This window comes from Bicyclus anynana, chromosome 2, assembly GCF_947172395.1.
Source record: "Bicyclus anynana chromosome 2, ilBicAnyn1.1, whole genome shotgun sequence".
NCBI lineage: Eukaryota > Metazoa > Arthropoda > Insecta > Lepidoptera > Nymphalidae > Bicyclus > Bicyclus anynana.
The window spans coordinates 18,093,789-18,109,618 of NC_069084.1; the positions used below are offsets into that span (position 1 = coordinate 18,093,789).

The 15,830-nt window shown below is 36.7% G+C and overlaps 1 protein-coding gene across 1 annotated transcript in view; it reads left to right on the forward strand.

Moving 5' to 3' along the window:
* Positions 1 to 863: 863 nt before the first annotated feature.
* The window catches only part of LOC112053019 (uncharacterized), a 146,940-nt gene continuing 131,973 nt past the window's right edge, over positions 864 to 15,830 (forward strand). The window contains exon 1 of the mRNA XM_052888125.1: positions 864 to 2,108. Within this exon, the coding sequence (XP_052744085.1) occupies positions 890 to 2,053 (1,164 nt within the window). The 5' untranslated portion in view covers positions 864 to 889 and the 3' untranslated portion in view covers positions 2,054 to 2,108. The remainder of the gene's footprint in view (positions 2,109 to 15,830) is intronic.

The window sequence follows — 15,830 nt, forward strand, 5'->3', positions numbered from 1 at the left end:
AATTATGCTTGATGGAAAGCAATGATAAAATGAAGTCTAAGATGGTTTAACAGCTATACTAGAAAACTTCCTATTTACTCTTTTCTTAAAAGTGTTACAAATGTAGATGGCCAGAAACCATAGAAATACAGAAGGCTATTATATATTTTAGCTGTTAGGATAAAATATTGTGTAGAGAGAACGATAGTAAATTTTACTATACCTACTATGTTGACAAGTAATTCAGTAAATAACTTATCTTAAGTTTGGCAATGTCAGATTAGTAACTAGATCAAAGCGGAACACAACAGAACATAACAAAACCCAAAGAACGTTTTTAATTGTCTATTACTCAAGCCGTTTGCCGCGTCTGTACATTTTATTTTGATGGTGTTATTTAATCTGTTATTGTTTTAATAAACTTAATGGCGACAAAATGGAGAATATTCATAATGGGGCCACGATCACGTCTTCTGGTAAACGCGTTACTCCTTAAATCAAGCCAAATATTTTGGAACTAACGCAAAAGCCTTCGTTCTGTCAATTATTATTTTTCAATTATTGTATTTTGCACAATCACTATTTTAACTTTCTATAAAAAAAACTTATTGTGCCTTACGAAAAAATACCCAATATTATTTATTTATATACAAAAATTATGAGCTTTTGAAAAACAGAGTCAATTCTTATAAATTTCTGAATTATGACTATTTTTTCTTAATTTGAATTAAAAAATATGCTGTTTTTTTACCTGTTTTTATTCATACTTCGCTACAAAACGTGTGACGTGTTCCAAATAGGTTAAAATTTTTTTTTAGGTTTTTAATATGTTATAATTTCTAGAATTTAAACTATCGTGAGTGTTATTCAATTCAATTCGCCGATTGCACCTGTAGTGGCCAATATATTTATGGAGTGGGTGGAACGCGAGTTGGTCGATAAAATGACGTATAGACCGCGTTTTTGGCTGCGTTATGTGGATGATGTGTTTGCCATTGTAAACAGGGATGATTTGGCCATAATATTCCAGTGTCTCAACAGTCTACATGAGAAGGTTCATTTTACAAAAGAGGAAGAAAAAGAGGGCGGTCTGCCATTTTTAGACGTGATGGTGATCCGGGGGTCTGGTGGTGAATTACATACAACGGTGTATCGAAAACCGACTCACACCAACAGATATCTCCATGCGAGTTCGCACCACCATCCGTCGCAGATATCGTCGGTACCAAGAAGCCTCATAAATCGAGCCCTAAGTCTTTGTGACCCACCCTATATTGAGTGCGAACTAAGAGTGGTGAGACAGGCGCTGGAGAACAATGGCTATAGTTGGCGTCAGAGTTCCAGATGGGCACAAACAACAACTAGGCGGAAACCGTACTGTGTGAACCGGTCACCAGTGTACTTAACATATGTGAAGGGCGTGACGGACAAAATCAGCCACTATCTCCAACGGAGATTTGACATAGTGACGCGGTTTCGTCCACCTGCACTGGTGAAGAGTATACTGCGATCGCCTAAGGATAGGGATCCGCTGAACGTGCCCGGGGTGTACAAGATTCCGTGTGACTGTGGTAGATCATACATCGGTGAGACTCGCCGTAACATCACCACAAGGGTAAAAGAACACATACGGAGCATGAAGAATGTGGACACGGACGGTTCAGCAATAGCCGAGTATGTTCTAGCTTCGGGTACGACTCATTATATCCGTTTTGATAAGGCTTCTGTATTGTCAAGGGAAAAGTTTCTAGTACCTCGTAAGATACGTGAAGCGATAGAAATTAGTCGTCACCCGAATTTTAATCGAGATCATGGATGGTTGCTGCCCACAGCGTGGAAACCGCTATTTCTTTCATTGTCACATACAACAAACTTGGAACAAGATAGCATTAGTTCGGTTTGCTTACAAGAAGACGAGTCTAATGAAGATGACATTAATGAACCGTCGGAGAGTGTAACGGAACCTTCACTCCCCACCACTCAACCCCTCTCCGCGCGCGCAATGCGTGCAGCAGCGCGTCGCGCAGCCGCTTCGCAGTTTGGATCGTGCCGCGATGCAAGAACCAGCTCATGACTAAGGGCCCCGTATGGGTTCGAAACTAGTCGGGCATACTCCGACGTAATATCACGTGAGTTTTAGCCGTGTTTCATAATCAATTAATGTTATAATTTCCTTTACTTTTTTAATAAGTTTAATAACTTACAAGATATTGAAACATCCTAAGAAACAGAATTACTTTTATTACGTATCAGTAGTCTCCGTCCTGTATAAAGTAATTATTGATTTGCATTTAGTAGGTTTAAAGTGGGTTTAAACAATTATTATTATCTACAAAACTAGCGAAAAGTGCTCAGTACAATGAGGAAATCATAGACCAATTAGGTCAAAATTGCGGAAAAAAATCATGAGAAAAAATCTATCTCCTAAACTAAGCAAAATCGTAGAACATTCATGGATGGTTATACGGATACTCCTCGTTGCAAGGCATTCAAATTTTACCCTTGAACGTCAACTCCCCGGCCACCCTGTATTTTAGTACCCATAAGTAACAGCTCTAACATAAATAGCTCTAGTACTTTGCCGCATCGCTTGTGATAATCGCTAAAGCTATGGCCCAACATTTATACGTCTCATATTCAGCCATTATACAACTTTATGGCCTTAAAGTGGCGCTTATATTATATTTGCGGAACCGTTAGTTCGCAGAACAAACACTAGTTATTAGATTGTTAATTAAAACAGGCACTCACTAAAAGCACTTGTTGTATTATGTCGTTTGCGGATTTCGTTTTATATGTATATTTAAAGTAATGTATGTATAATAACGCTAACCAACTGCTGAAAGTAAAATAATCCAAACATGTCTCTCGAAAAGTTTAAAATTGTTTGTCAAACTTAAAGTTATGCAATTAATCTTATATATAAAACACAACCTTACAGGTAAATTATGTTACATTTTAAAATTTGATTTTTTTATTCATATTATATTGTACAGGGTCGTCTTTTCGCCGTGGGAAATGATAAGCATTATACCCTGAACGTATGAGCCTTTATTCACAATTTAAATTTTGACTTATAATTAACGGTACCGAGGGGTAGCATACTACTAACGCCATCTAGAATTACATTTGAGAACTACGAAATAAAAGAAATATTGTTTCTTTCGTCTTGGTTCTAAATTTTTTGTCTATCAGCCATCATAATAGCTTCAACAAAGTTATCGGAAGACCAGTAAATACATGCTGTCAAAACTAAAATAATTATCTGATTATTTATGTTCACATTTTGGTTCTAATTTTTTAGGATATTTCTGTGTAATCACGCATAAGGATATAAGGTCATAAGGTACAACATAAACGTCAATAGCTCTACGTTTAAGGTACCAGAGTAAACACCGAAAGGTAGTGAGTTCGATCCTCGGACTTTTAAATATTGTCGTACACACTCTTATCAGTATTTACGACTAACTACAGAGGAAAGAGAACATTGGTCTTATAGGAAGACATGGTTCATTACTAACAACCCATATTCGGCTCACTGTTGAGCTCGAGTCTCCTTTCAGTACGGGTTAGACCAATAGTCTACCACGCCAAATGCGGATTGGCAGACTTCACACACGTAGAGAAATGAGAAAATTCTCAGGTATGAAGGTTTCCTTACGATGTTTTTCCTTCAATGTTTGAGATTTTGATATTTAATTTCTCAAAATGCACATAACTGAAAAGTTGGTGGTGCATGCCCCGGACCAGATTCGAACCTTCGCCCTCTGAATCGAAAGCAGAGGTCATATCCACTGGGCAATCACGATTAAAATATTGAAAAAAACGAAACATTATTATATATCTGTCGTATAAGATATATCACACTTCACACTAATTTTAAAGGCGAAAGTTTGTGTGTAAGTGTGAAAGTGTGTGTAAGTATGTTTGTTCATCTTTTACGCTACAGCTACTGAAGCGATTTGGCTGAAATTTGGGATGGAAATAGATTTTACTCTGGATTAACACATAGGTTACTTGTCATCCCGGAAAAATAAATGGTTCCCGCGGGATTTGTGATAACTGAATTCGCGGACGAAGTCGCGTAGAATTCAGTAGACAATAATAAGAAAAATATTTTTCCTATTGTTTACATACATAATAGGAACATTCCTCTTCTATCATTTTATCATAATATTACAAGTTACACCCCACACCCTGTCGTCGACAATGCGGGGGATATTTATGCCCTCTATTAATATCCCCATGTGATGATACAACGATAGGGATGAAATATCCCTTATAGGTTCGGGGACATAACTTCTCGTGATAATATTGAAAGGGTATTGGATTATGTTTTATGTAAGAGAAGTGGACGCCTGTGACTACGTCTTATTAAAATTTCATGTTTTGTTTTTGAATTTCTTCATCGGACGTCAGATTTAATGGAAAAAAAAATTATGAATATTTGTTTGTTTAAACTCGCTAATCTCAGGAACTACTACTCCGGTTTGAAAAATTCTTTCAGTGTTAGATAGCCGATTTGTCGTAAAAGTCAATAGGCTATACATTAAATCTGTATTCCTACGAGAACATGAACCACGCGGGTAAAACCGCGCTGCATCTGCTAGTGCGATTATAAAAACTGTTCCTACCGTATCGATGTTTAATAGATCTTACTAATGCATACCCTGATTGACAACCCTATGATCATCACTGAATTTACTCAACAGATTATGCTACGTCAATTTTTAAAACTGCTATTGATAACATTATTACATATCCGCAATGATTAAGGATAACATAATAACGCAATAAAAGTCCATTACGGTTTCCGTTTTCAATAAAAACGTCCTCTTTATAACGAAACCATTTGTTTCAGATTTATAACGGCTGACAGCGAAGTATCGCTGCGGACCCTCTGTTACACCGAAGCGTAACTTGTTGAAAATTTATATCACGTGTTTCACACATTTATATGGCATTTTCAAAATATAAAACAAGAGCTAAACCAAACTTTAATCTATTTTTGTGCCAAGTTTCATTCAAATCAGCTTAGCCGTTGAGCCAAGACTGAGTAACAAACATTTATAAAATAGTCGTAAAGATTTCTGATATCTTTAAATTTTTCTTTCCTTAGTAACCTTTTGCAAAGTATCAAAAGGAAAAAAGAAGAAAAGACGTTTTAAAGCTGTGTGATTCATGTTTATTTACGAAATCATATCTTTCATATTTCATTTATCATATTAGCTACTTTTTATCTCGATATTCTTATTTAAATATTGTTTTCTAGGCGGGTAAACCGTGGGACACAAAGACTATGTATATGAGAATACAAACCAATTGTTTGAAATTCAAGTTTTTTTTTTTTTTAATATTACATGTTTATAAAATTTATTTAACAATGATTTAGTATTTATTGCAAACATTTTTTACACAGCGTCATGGTACCAACGATCTATATGGTGTGTAAGACAGTAAGTTGCCCCTTGGGAAATATCGCTTCCTGTATTACATTGACATCATATTTTAAAGTCTTTTATATTAATTCATCAATAATATAAATAAAGTGTCTTTCAAAATAACTGTATACTCATATGCTGCTGGCTTATTCACTATTTTGGTCTTTATTATCAAGCTATTAAATAATCATCAAATCAATTGAGAAAATTACACAATATTAAAACTCAAACGAACTTTAAAAAAAAATGGTTTTTCTGTCCGTCTGTCTGTTTGTCCAGGGTCCCTAGACCGTTTTAAATGGGACTTTAACTGAAAGATAGACGAGGTTATTAAGGTCATGGTCCCCGCGGGTATTGTGATAACCTGAAATTTACGCGGAAAAATTCGCGAGAGTTTACTTGTCTATTATTTTATACAATTTAATAGTGTTTGAAGCCGTGATAGCCCAGTGGATATGACCTCTGCCTTCGATTCCGGAGAGTGTGGGTTCGAATCCAGTCAGTTGTGTGCATTTTAAGAAATTAAATATCACGTGTTTCAAAGGGTGAAGGAAAACACCGTGCGGAAGCCTGCATACCAAAAAATTTTCTTAATTCTCTGCGTGTGTGAAGTCTGCCAATCCGCATTGGGCCAGCGTGGAATACTGGCCTAACCCCTCTCTCATTCTGAGAGGAAACTTGAGCTCAGCAGTGAGCCGAATATGGGTTGATAATGATGATACCAAGTGATCTTTAATAAAGTGAATTGCACTACAGCTCATTTTATGGCCCCCAAGGCCTAGACCTGATGAGACCCACCACGCTAATCCAATACAGTTTGGTGGGCAATGTAGTAATTTTAGATTTTTTAACGATAACTATCCGATGTTAGCGGTATAATGCACGCCATTGACGATCAATTATTCTCACGTTTCTGCAGCACCCACGACTATAACTGATCGTGTATTGGTCGCTGCGTGCATGACGGCTCGACTTATCAAACGTCTTCACTACTGTTTGCGCTGCAGAAACAATGGCTGACTTAAAGACAAATACCAACTACAGATCCAACGACGCATTTGAAGCGGTTGTAGCATAAAAGCTATCGTATCACAATATAAAAAGTATTCAATATTTCCGAGTTTATCTGTGTGTCAATAAACAAATAAATGTCATGATACCGGCCCGGCGCGTCGGCGGAGGCTCTTTATCATGTTTTTATTTTCCGCTTTAGCGCGCTTCCGGTCAAAAGTTTTAAATTAAAAAAGTACATATTTCGTTATCGTATTGTATGAAAATGTTGTTTTTTTTATTTTATTTTTGTTTTTAATATCTTTCAATTTGATTTACCGTTATTCTGCTGTAGAGATATAACATTGAAGACGCCGTAAATCTCATTTAGTTACTATGTAAGTAATGAACATATTCAATTTGATGCGAATTGCATGCCCGGTACCGGATTCGAAACCACATCCTCCGGAATCGGAGGCAGAGTTTATATCACTCTGTGTCATGAGAATAGTGTAAGGTCTAAAACTTAACATCAAAAACGCCAAACCATACTCCTTACAATAAAATACGTATCTAGACGTAATTACATCATATTGTTTCATATCCACCCTTATTGGATCTCCAGTGAGCGACACAGCAGAATGATATGCCGCCCCATCCTATGCCACAACGATAAGGGGTGAAACATCCCCCGCAAGTTCATGAGCATAACTCGCCATAATCGCGTGGAAATGTATGGGCGTTTGTGCGATGATTTACGATACGTGAGGTGAGGCGGTTGGAGTGACGCCAGGATACCGAGTATGTATGCCATACGATTTATTTGATAGAGTATTTACTCAGACCAATTATCGTATACCTGCCTCGCTAGACATTTTTGTCAAAGTATATGATCAGTGATCTAATCTATAATAATATTATAAAGGTGAAAAGTTTGTTCGCACGCGCTAATCTCAGGAACTATATATATAGGAATTATATAGCCCATTTATCGAGGAAGGCTATAGACTATATATTATCCCTGTATTCCTACGAGAACGGCAACCACGCGGGTAAAACCGCGCGGCATCAGCTAGTATATAGAAATATTATAAAGCTGCAGAGTTTGTTTGAACGCGCTAATCTCAGGAACTATTGGTCTGATTTTAAAAATTACTTCAGTGTTAGATAGCCCATTTATCGAGGAAGGCTATATATTATCTCCGTATTCTTACGGGAACGGCAACGGCTAGTCTATAGTAATATTATAAAGCTAACCACTTTGATTGTTTAAACTCGCTAATCTCAGGAACTACTACTCCGATTTGAAAAATTCTTTCAGTGTTAGATAGCCGATTTGTCGTAAAAGTCAATAGGCTATACATAAAATCTGTATTCCTACGAGAACATGAACCACGCGGGTAAAACCGCGCGGCATCAGCTAGTGCGATTATAAAAACTGTTCCTACCGTATCGATGTTTAATAGATCTTACTAATGCATACCCTGATTGACAACCCTATGATCGCCACTGAATTTACTAAACAGATTTTCCTACGTCAATTTTTAAAACTACTATTGATAACATTATTACATATCCGCAATGATTAAGGATAACATAATAACGCAATAAACGTCCATTACGGTTTCCGTTTTCAATAAAAACGTCCTCTTTATAACGAAAACGTTTGTTTCAGATTTATAACGGCTGACAGCGAAGTATCGCTGCGGACCCTCTGTTACACCGAAGCGTAACTTGTTGAAAATCTATCACGTGTTTCACGCATTTATATGGCATTTTCGAAATAAAAAACAAGAGCTAAACCAAACTTTAATCTATTTTTGTGCCAAGTTTCATTAAAATCAGCTTAGCCGTTGAGCCAAGATTGAGTAACAAACATTTATGAAATAGTCGTAAAGATTTCTGATATCTTTAAATTTTTCTTTCCTTAGTAACCTTTTGCAAAGTATCAAAAGGTAAAAATAAGGAAAGACTTTTTAAAGCTGTGTGACTCATGTTTATTTACAAAAGCGTATCTTTCATATCATATTAGCTACTTTATATCGGATGTCGGAGAAACCGCGCGACAATAATTATGAGAAGAGAAACCAAATGTTTGAAATTCAAGTTTTAGTAGAATTTAATAAAAATCTGTTGACGATCAATTTTGTTACGTCTACAAACCTTTGATTTTTTTTAATATTACATATTTATAAAATTTATACAATGATTAGGTATTTATTGCAAACATTTTTTACACAGCGTCATGGTACCAACGATCTATATGGTGTGTAAGACAGTAAGTTGCCCCTTGGGAAATATCGCTTCCTATATTACATTGACATCATATTTTAAAATCTTTTATATTAAATCATCAACATATATAAATAAAATTAAAGTATTTCAAAATAACTGTACATGCTGCTTGCTGGCTTATTTACTATTTTGGTCTTTATTATCAAGCTATTAAAAAAAACAAATCAATTGAGAAATGTCATCTACCTAGCTGAAGTGCTTACACATAATTACACAATATTAAAACTCAAACGAACTTTAAAAAAAAATGCTTTTTCTGTCCGTCTGTCTGTTTGTCCAGGGTCTCTGGACTGTTTTAAATGGGACTTTAACTGAAAGATAGCGGAGGTTATTAAGGTGGTGATGGTCCCCGCGGGATTTGTGAAAACCTGAATTTTACGCGGAAAAAGACGCGGGAGTTTACTAGTATTATACCAAGTGGCAGTGAAGCCGTGATAGCCCAGTGGTTCGAATCCGGTCCGAGGCATGCACCTCCAACTTTTCAGTTGTGTGCATTTTAAGAAATTAAATGTCACGTGTCTCAAACGGTGAAGGAAAAACATCGTGAGGAAATCTGCATACCAGTTTTTTTGATTCTCTGCGTGTGTGAAGTCTGCCAATCCGCATTGGGCCAGCGTGGTGGACTATTGGCCTAACCCCTCTCATTCTGAGCTCAGCAGTGAGCCGAATATAGGTTGTTAATGATGATACCAAGTGATCTTCAATGAAGTGAATTGCACTACAGCTCATTTTATGGCCCCCAAGGCCCAGACCTGATGAGACCCACCACGCTAATCCAATACAGTTTGGCGGGCAAGGTAATATTTTTTGATTTTTTAACGATAACTATCCGATGTTAGCGGTATAATGCACGCCATTGACGATCAATTATTCTTACGTTTCTGCAGCACCCACGACTATAACTGATCGTGTATTGGTCGCTGCGTGCATGACGGCTCGACTTATCAAACGTCTTCACTACTGTTTGCGCTGCAGAAACGTGAGAATATTTGACCGTCAATGGCTGACTTAAAGACAAATACCAACCACAGATCCAACGACGCATTTGAAGCGGTTGTAGCATAAAGCTATCGTATCACAATATAAAAAGTATTCAATATTTCCGAGTTTATCTGTGTGTCAATAAACAAATAAATGTCATGATACCGGCCCGGCGCGTCGGCGGAGGCTCTTTATCATGTTTTTATTTTCCGCTTTAGCGCGCTTCCGGTCAAAAGTTTTAAATTAAAAAAGTACATATTTCGTTATCGTATTGTATGAAAATATTGTTTTTTTTATTTTTGTTTTTAATATCTTTCCATTTGATTTACCGTTATTCTGCTGTAGAGATATAACATTGAAGACGTCGTAAATTTCATTTAGTTACTATGTAAGTAATGAATGATGAAATAAGTAAAGGTAGCTATTAAGTTAATCTCTCATTAACTTACATACACGTTTTTTTATATTTTTATCAATAAAATAAAATAAAATCTGTTTATTTCAGGCCATTGACCTATATAGTGTTAGTAGTTATTAGCTTACTATCTATGTTAACTGCGAAATACAATATACTAATACTAAAGCTAAAATTATCAATGCTTATAAAATTCAAAACACCATTAGAAATATAAAAAACAGCCTTCACTCAACTCTGTCAGAAGCCCCGCAACAGAGGTTTTTCATTATGCAGTTTAGATAGGCTTCTGAGTGAGAAACCTCCTCACAATACGCGCCATCTGAAGGACTACTAACTTTTAACCAACGACTAAGTTTCTTTAGGTGGTCTCATTAATAACTCCGTTGCATTACAAAATATGTTAATTTATATAAATTTAGATATCTCTTAAACCCAAATTTAATAATTATTAAGGAAATTCAATAGATAAAGATAAAAGATATCCAAAAGAACCAACACTCATAATTTGACGCGCTTAAATATAATTTGCGCCGTGTCAACACTTTACAACTAGGTCTGAACTTTCTGACTCGCGTCAAACTTTCAGTTGCTCTCGACTTCAGCTGAGAGGCACTTTTGCGTCATAATTTTCCAACAAATCCAGTCATCATCAATACAGAATTCTAATTCACAGCTTAAAAATAAATGTAAAATATATTTGGCATGTTTGAATGTTTTTGATTACTTTGATCTACTCGTAAACTTATATTATAAAGAGGAACGATTTTTCTGTTTGTTTGTAGAGAATAGGCTCTAAAAGTACTGGAAAGCTTTATTGTCAGCAATTTTATCCCCGTATTTCCAAGAGTAACTAAGTACTATGTGATTGAAACCACCGGGGGTGCACCAGATTTTTATAGATCGATTTTTTTTACAATACCAACAATGTACACATCCGGATTTATGGAAGATTTTCTTATAAACTATGCTTTGATTCATTAAAACCTGACTTGGGAAAAAGTTATCGCGAAAAACTACTCCATCTTTTTATCAGATATTTAAATAAGTTCTAATAACAAAAAAATATATAAAAAAATAGTTCCGCATAGAGTATTCTTGAATGGTAATTAAATTGAAACGCAGAGAATGAAACACTCGAAGTTTCCAACAAAGCTCGAGTGTCTGAAAGTGAAAAGGAACACTTAAAGTGTCGCTTCTAATTACATTTTTTGTTCTTTGTAATTAATTTACATCGACGTTGTCGCGGGCAAGTTTCGAGCTTGTTTCTTATTTTCTAAATGAAATTTTTTAACAAGCTTTATTGTCGGTATATTGGCTGTGACACGCGAGTTTACAGATCCCATTCCAATGGGAAAATCGGGATAAAAAGTAACCGTTATGGTAAACATTCACTATCTACAGGTCACGTGATCAAGTTGTCGATCACATCTGTCATTCCCATACATTTTGTTAGTTTTGTAGAAAGCGTTAGCGTTTGTAGAAAGATAATCGAAGTGCCACTTGGCTAAATCCTCATGACTGACGGTTTAACGTGCTCTCCGAGGCACAACGGTGTGTCATCTCCAACTCCGACTTTCCAATTAAGAAAAGTCTTTCAAAGTCCGACCTAGGATTTTAACACAGTACCTCATAATAAAAAAGAGCCAAGATAGCTTAATGGATATTCGGCCTTCGATTCGGAGGACATAGGTTCAAATCTGGCCAGGGGCATGCACCAACTTTTCAGTTATGTGCATTTTAAGAAATTAAATACCACGTGTTTCAAACGGTGAAGGAAAACGTTGTGAGGAAACCTGCATACCGGAGAATTTTCTGAATTCTCTTTGTATATCAAGTCTGCCAATCCGCATTAAACCAGCTTGTTGGACTACAAGCTTAACACCTCTAATTCTGATAGGAGGAGTCGTGCTCAACAGTGAACCAAATATGGGTCAATGATACGAAGCTTCATAGACTGAAACTTGACAAACGAGGCAATAGAATAGAGGCAACACAAATAAAGTGTAACACTTATAAGATTAGCAGCACAAAAGTAACGCCTAATGTATTCAAAGTTGACTGTTCTACGAGCGCGTGTAATTGGAGTCAAAGTGTTCAGGTTAAGAGCTATTTAGTGCTGCAACTTCTGTAATGCGCTTACATCAAGGCAGTTTAATTATTCAGGGTTTGAGTCGGTTTCTAGTAGCGATTTTTATCATCATCTCTTACTTTCTAACCAAAAGGTTGAAAGGTTGAATCTGAATAAAAATTATGACGGATTTTCACACGAAAGATTCAAATTTCATTTATTATCACTATGACCAATTTTGAAACGTATTTGTAAAATATCTACAAGGCGTCAAAATCAACCAGATCTGGGTATGTAACCATGTGGCACATAGATTCTCCTTCTACAGTCGCAAACGTTTCGAAAAATGAAAAATGCATGGTAATGACGTTTGTTATCGACAGATCGCGTGATCAAGTTATCGATCGGATCTGTCATTCCAGCCCCAGTAGGCAAGTGGCACGCCGATTATCTTTCTACGATCGCAAACGCTTCGAAAATTAAAAAAATGTATGGGAGTGACAGATCTTGATCACGTGACCTATCGATAGCAAATGTCATTCCCATGCATTTTTCTAGTTTTCGAAGAAAGAGAGAGAAAGAGAGTCGACTTGCCACTTGGCTACAAGGGCTGTTCATTGTTTTAGTTTTCGAAGCGTTAGCGTTTGTTGAAAGAGAATCGACCAGCCACATGGCTGTCACTGGTTCACGTTGCCGCTTAAAAGACAATGCCAGACAATGTATAGAAGTTGACTTTGACAGTTTGACAGTGTTATGACAGTTTATTTTTACATTTTGATCAGACTTCGCAGCTCTGGATTCTAACCATTTTGAATCTAAAGTAATTAAAATGGAATAAAAACGCTTTAAAGGGCTCGAACCCAAGGTCGAAATAAGGTTTTTAAAAAATAAGTAAACAATGTTTGTTACGAGGAAATAACGTAATGAATTTAATTACTTTTTTTGGTAGATTTTTATTCCGGAGTTTAACAGTAAAAGCGGTTTATTAAAAAACAATTATTTAAAAATTGGATATTTTTAGTACATTTAGATTTTCCGCAAAATTCTGAGTTAGGACTGGGTCAGGATCTGGCATTCTTCTTAGTCGGTTTTTACGCATAGTGGAAAATGGCAAGATAAACCAGTTATTCCTTACACACTTTTCTTTTTATCATTTCTTGTTACCCAGTTTATCTACTTTGATCGAACTATGTTACGTGGACTCGCCGAGCGTCCTAAGTGCATCTAAACAGCTGTTAAAAGCGCTTACCGTGTGCACAGCTCCCACGCTTAGCTGGAGTTTAGCATCGTACTCTGTACTTTTACATCGTAGCTTAAATATGGCACAGTACAGCTTTGAAACGTTATAGCCCCGTAGATATGACCTCTGCTTTCAATTCAGAGGTAGCAGGTTTTTTAAACTATTGCATAGCTTCTATCGCGGGCCTTGAGTACGGGGACCGAATCCAGAAATTCCGTAACGAAAAACGTTATCGCGTCACGTAACGTCACGCTCTCCACTCCGACGGGCTCGTTTCAATTAGGCAGTCTTCGACTCGGCGTTGTGTACGTGCGATTAGACGTATTGTACGGCTCTACGAAACTCGCACGAATCGAGATGAGCTGCTCCGAAATCGGATGAATACATAAGCAGCTGTTTATGGGAAAGTATGGTGTATAGGTATTTATGTACAACAGTGAATAGCTGTTTTTTATATTCTTTAGGTGCAAGTTAGCCCTTGACTACAATTTCACCTGATGGTAAGTGATGATGCAATCTAAGATGGAAGCGGAATAACTTGTTAGGAGAAGGATGAAAATCCACACCCCTTTCGGTTTCTACACGACAACGTACCGGAATGCTAAATCACTTAGCGGTACGTCTTTCTCGGTAGGTACGAATACGGTCCGGGGATTCAGTATTGTGCATTTCAAGAAATTAAATATCACGTGTCTCAAACGGTGAAGGAAAAACGTGAGGAAAATTGTGAAGAAACCTGCATACCTAAGAATTTTCTTAATTCTCTACGTAGGTAAGTGAAGTCTGCTAATCCGCAATTTGCCAGCGTGGTGGTCTATAATTAATAGACCAAACGTCAAAAACGCTGTCGTCCATTTTGTGACGTCACAATGTTACTTGATGTACTAAACGTCAAACTAATTATTGTGTCAAACGCTCCGTTTGTAAGGGATTTGTTATAGTGACGTCATGAAACAGTTAAAATTACGTAAGACCAGACCATCATGGCCGACAGGCGTTTTGGCTCGTAATGTCAAAAACATATTATAATAACATCGTATGTGCTACCTTCTGATCACTTTGAAGGCGGTGCCAAGCCAGTGACGTATTAATTAAAGCCATTTCTAAAAGAACTACTGTAATTAAAGCGACTACCGCATCCCTTACCATCCACTTGACTTATCGATGAATAATTGAAGTCTTGTTAAAATAAACAACCGTTTGAATTATAAATTGTATATTTTTCAAAGTAAACAAATTTAATTCCACAGCATGCTTGTTCAATAACTAACGGTCCAATTATGCTGAATAACTGATTAAGCCGTTTGCAAAGCTGTTTGCAAATTAATAATTTCATGCTGCAAATATGCAAATTGCAATCATAATTACGTCAGCTTGGCGCTTGACTGCTATTTCACCTGATGTTGAGTGACGGTAGTTAAGTATTTTCAATCTTCAAACATGAAATATAACAGACAATCAACGAAACTGAATTAGAGAATTAACAAAAAACGGATAAATCTCACTTGTTTATTTATTTTTATATCATAATATACGATATACAATAGGACAACAAATATATTGGTCTCACAGCTTATTATATGAGACAATATCTATTATTGTTATCGCCGCGTTGCACTTGCGGTACGGACGGCTTCAGTGTGCTCGTGGCGTTCGAGCCGTCCACATCTCTTGTTGTGTAATTCTTTATGGGTTACTTGGGATAGGCGGGGAGAGTGACTTGAGTGGAAAAGGGGAGTATTTGTTAACAGTCAAAGGATCCTTTAAACCTACACACAACGTTTACAAGTGTGTGACTTCACTCAAGATCATTCTCTGCCATTCTAGGGTCATATTTTGGTTACAGTTTGATTTGTTAATTAAGTTGTCCTGATAAATGTTGTGACCTTTGTTCGATATTAGTTTCCTATTTTTGTAATCACTTCTGAGTCTGCTAAAATTATTAATTTTTGACCTTTAAATGTGTAATTATTAAAAACTAGTACACGCCCCGCGGTTTTGTCCACAAAGTTCTAGTTGCCGTGGGTTTACGTGGATTAAATATAGCCTACGGCACTAACATAGCTTTATTTATAGCTGAACTACTGGTTTCACAAGCGTAAGTAAATACTATCCATATCCGTGGACCTGCTAAATTAAGTTTGATGAAAGTTTTTTAAAAATCCTTTTTTTTCTACACGTTAGCCATTGACTACAATCTCATCTGATGGTAAGTGATGATGCAGTCTAAGATGGAAGCGGGCTCACTTGTTAGGAGGAGGATGAAAATCCACACCCCTTTCGGTTTCTACGCGGCATCGTACCGGAACGCTAAAACGCTTGGCGGCACGTCTTTGCCGGTAGGGTGGTAACTAGTCACGGCCGAAGCCTCCCACCAGCCAGACCTGGACCAATTAAGAAAATCTCAATCTGCCCAGC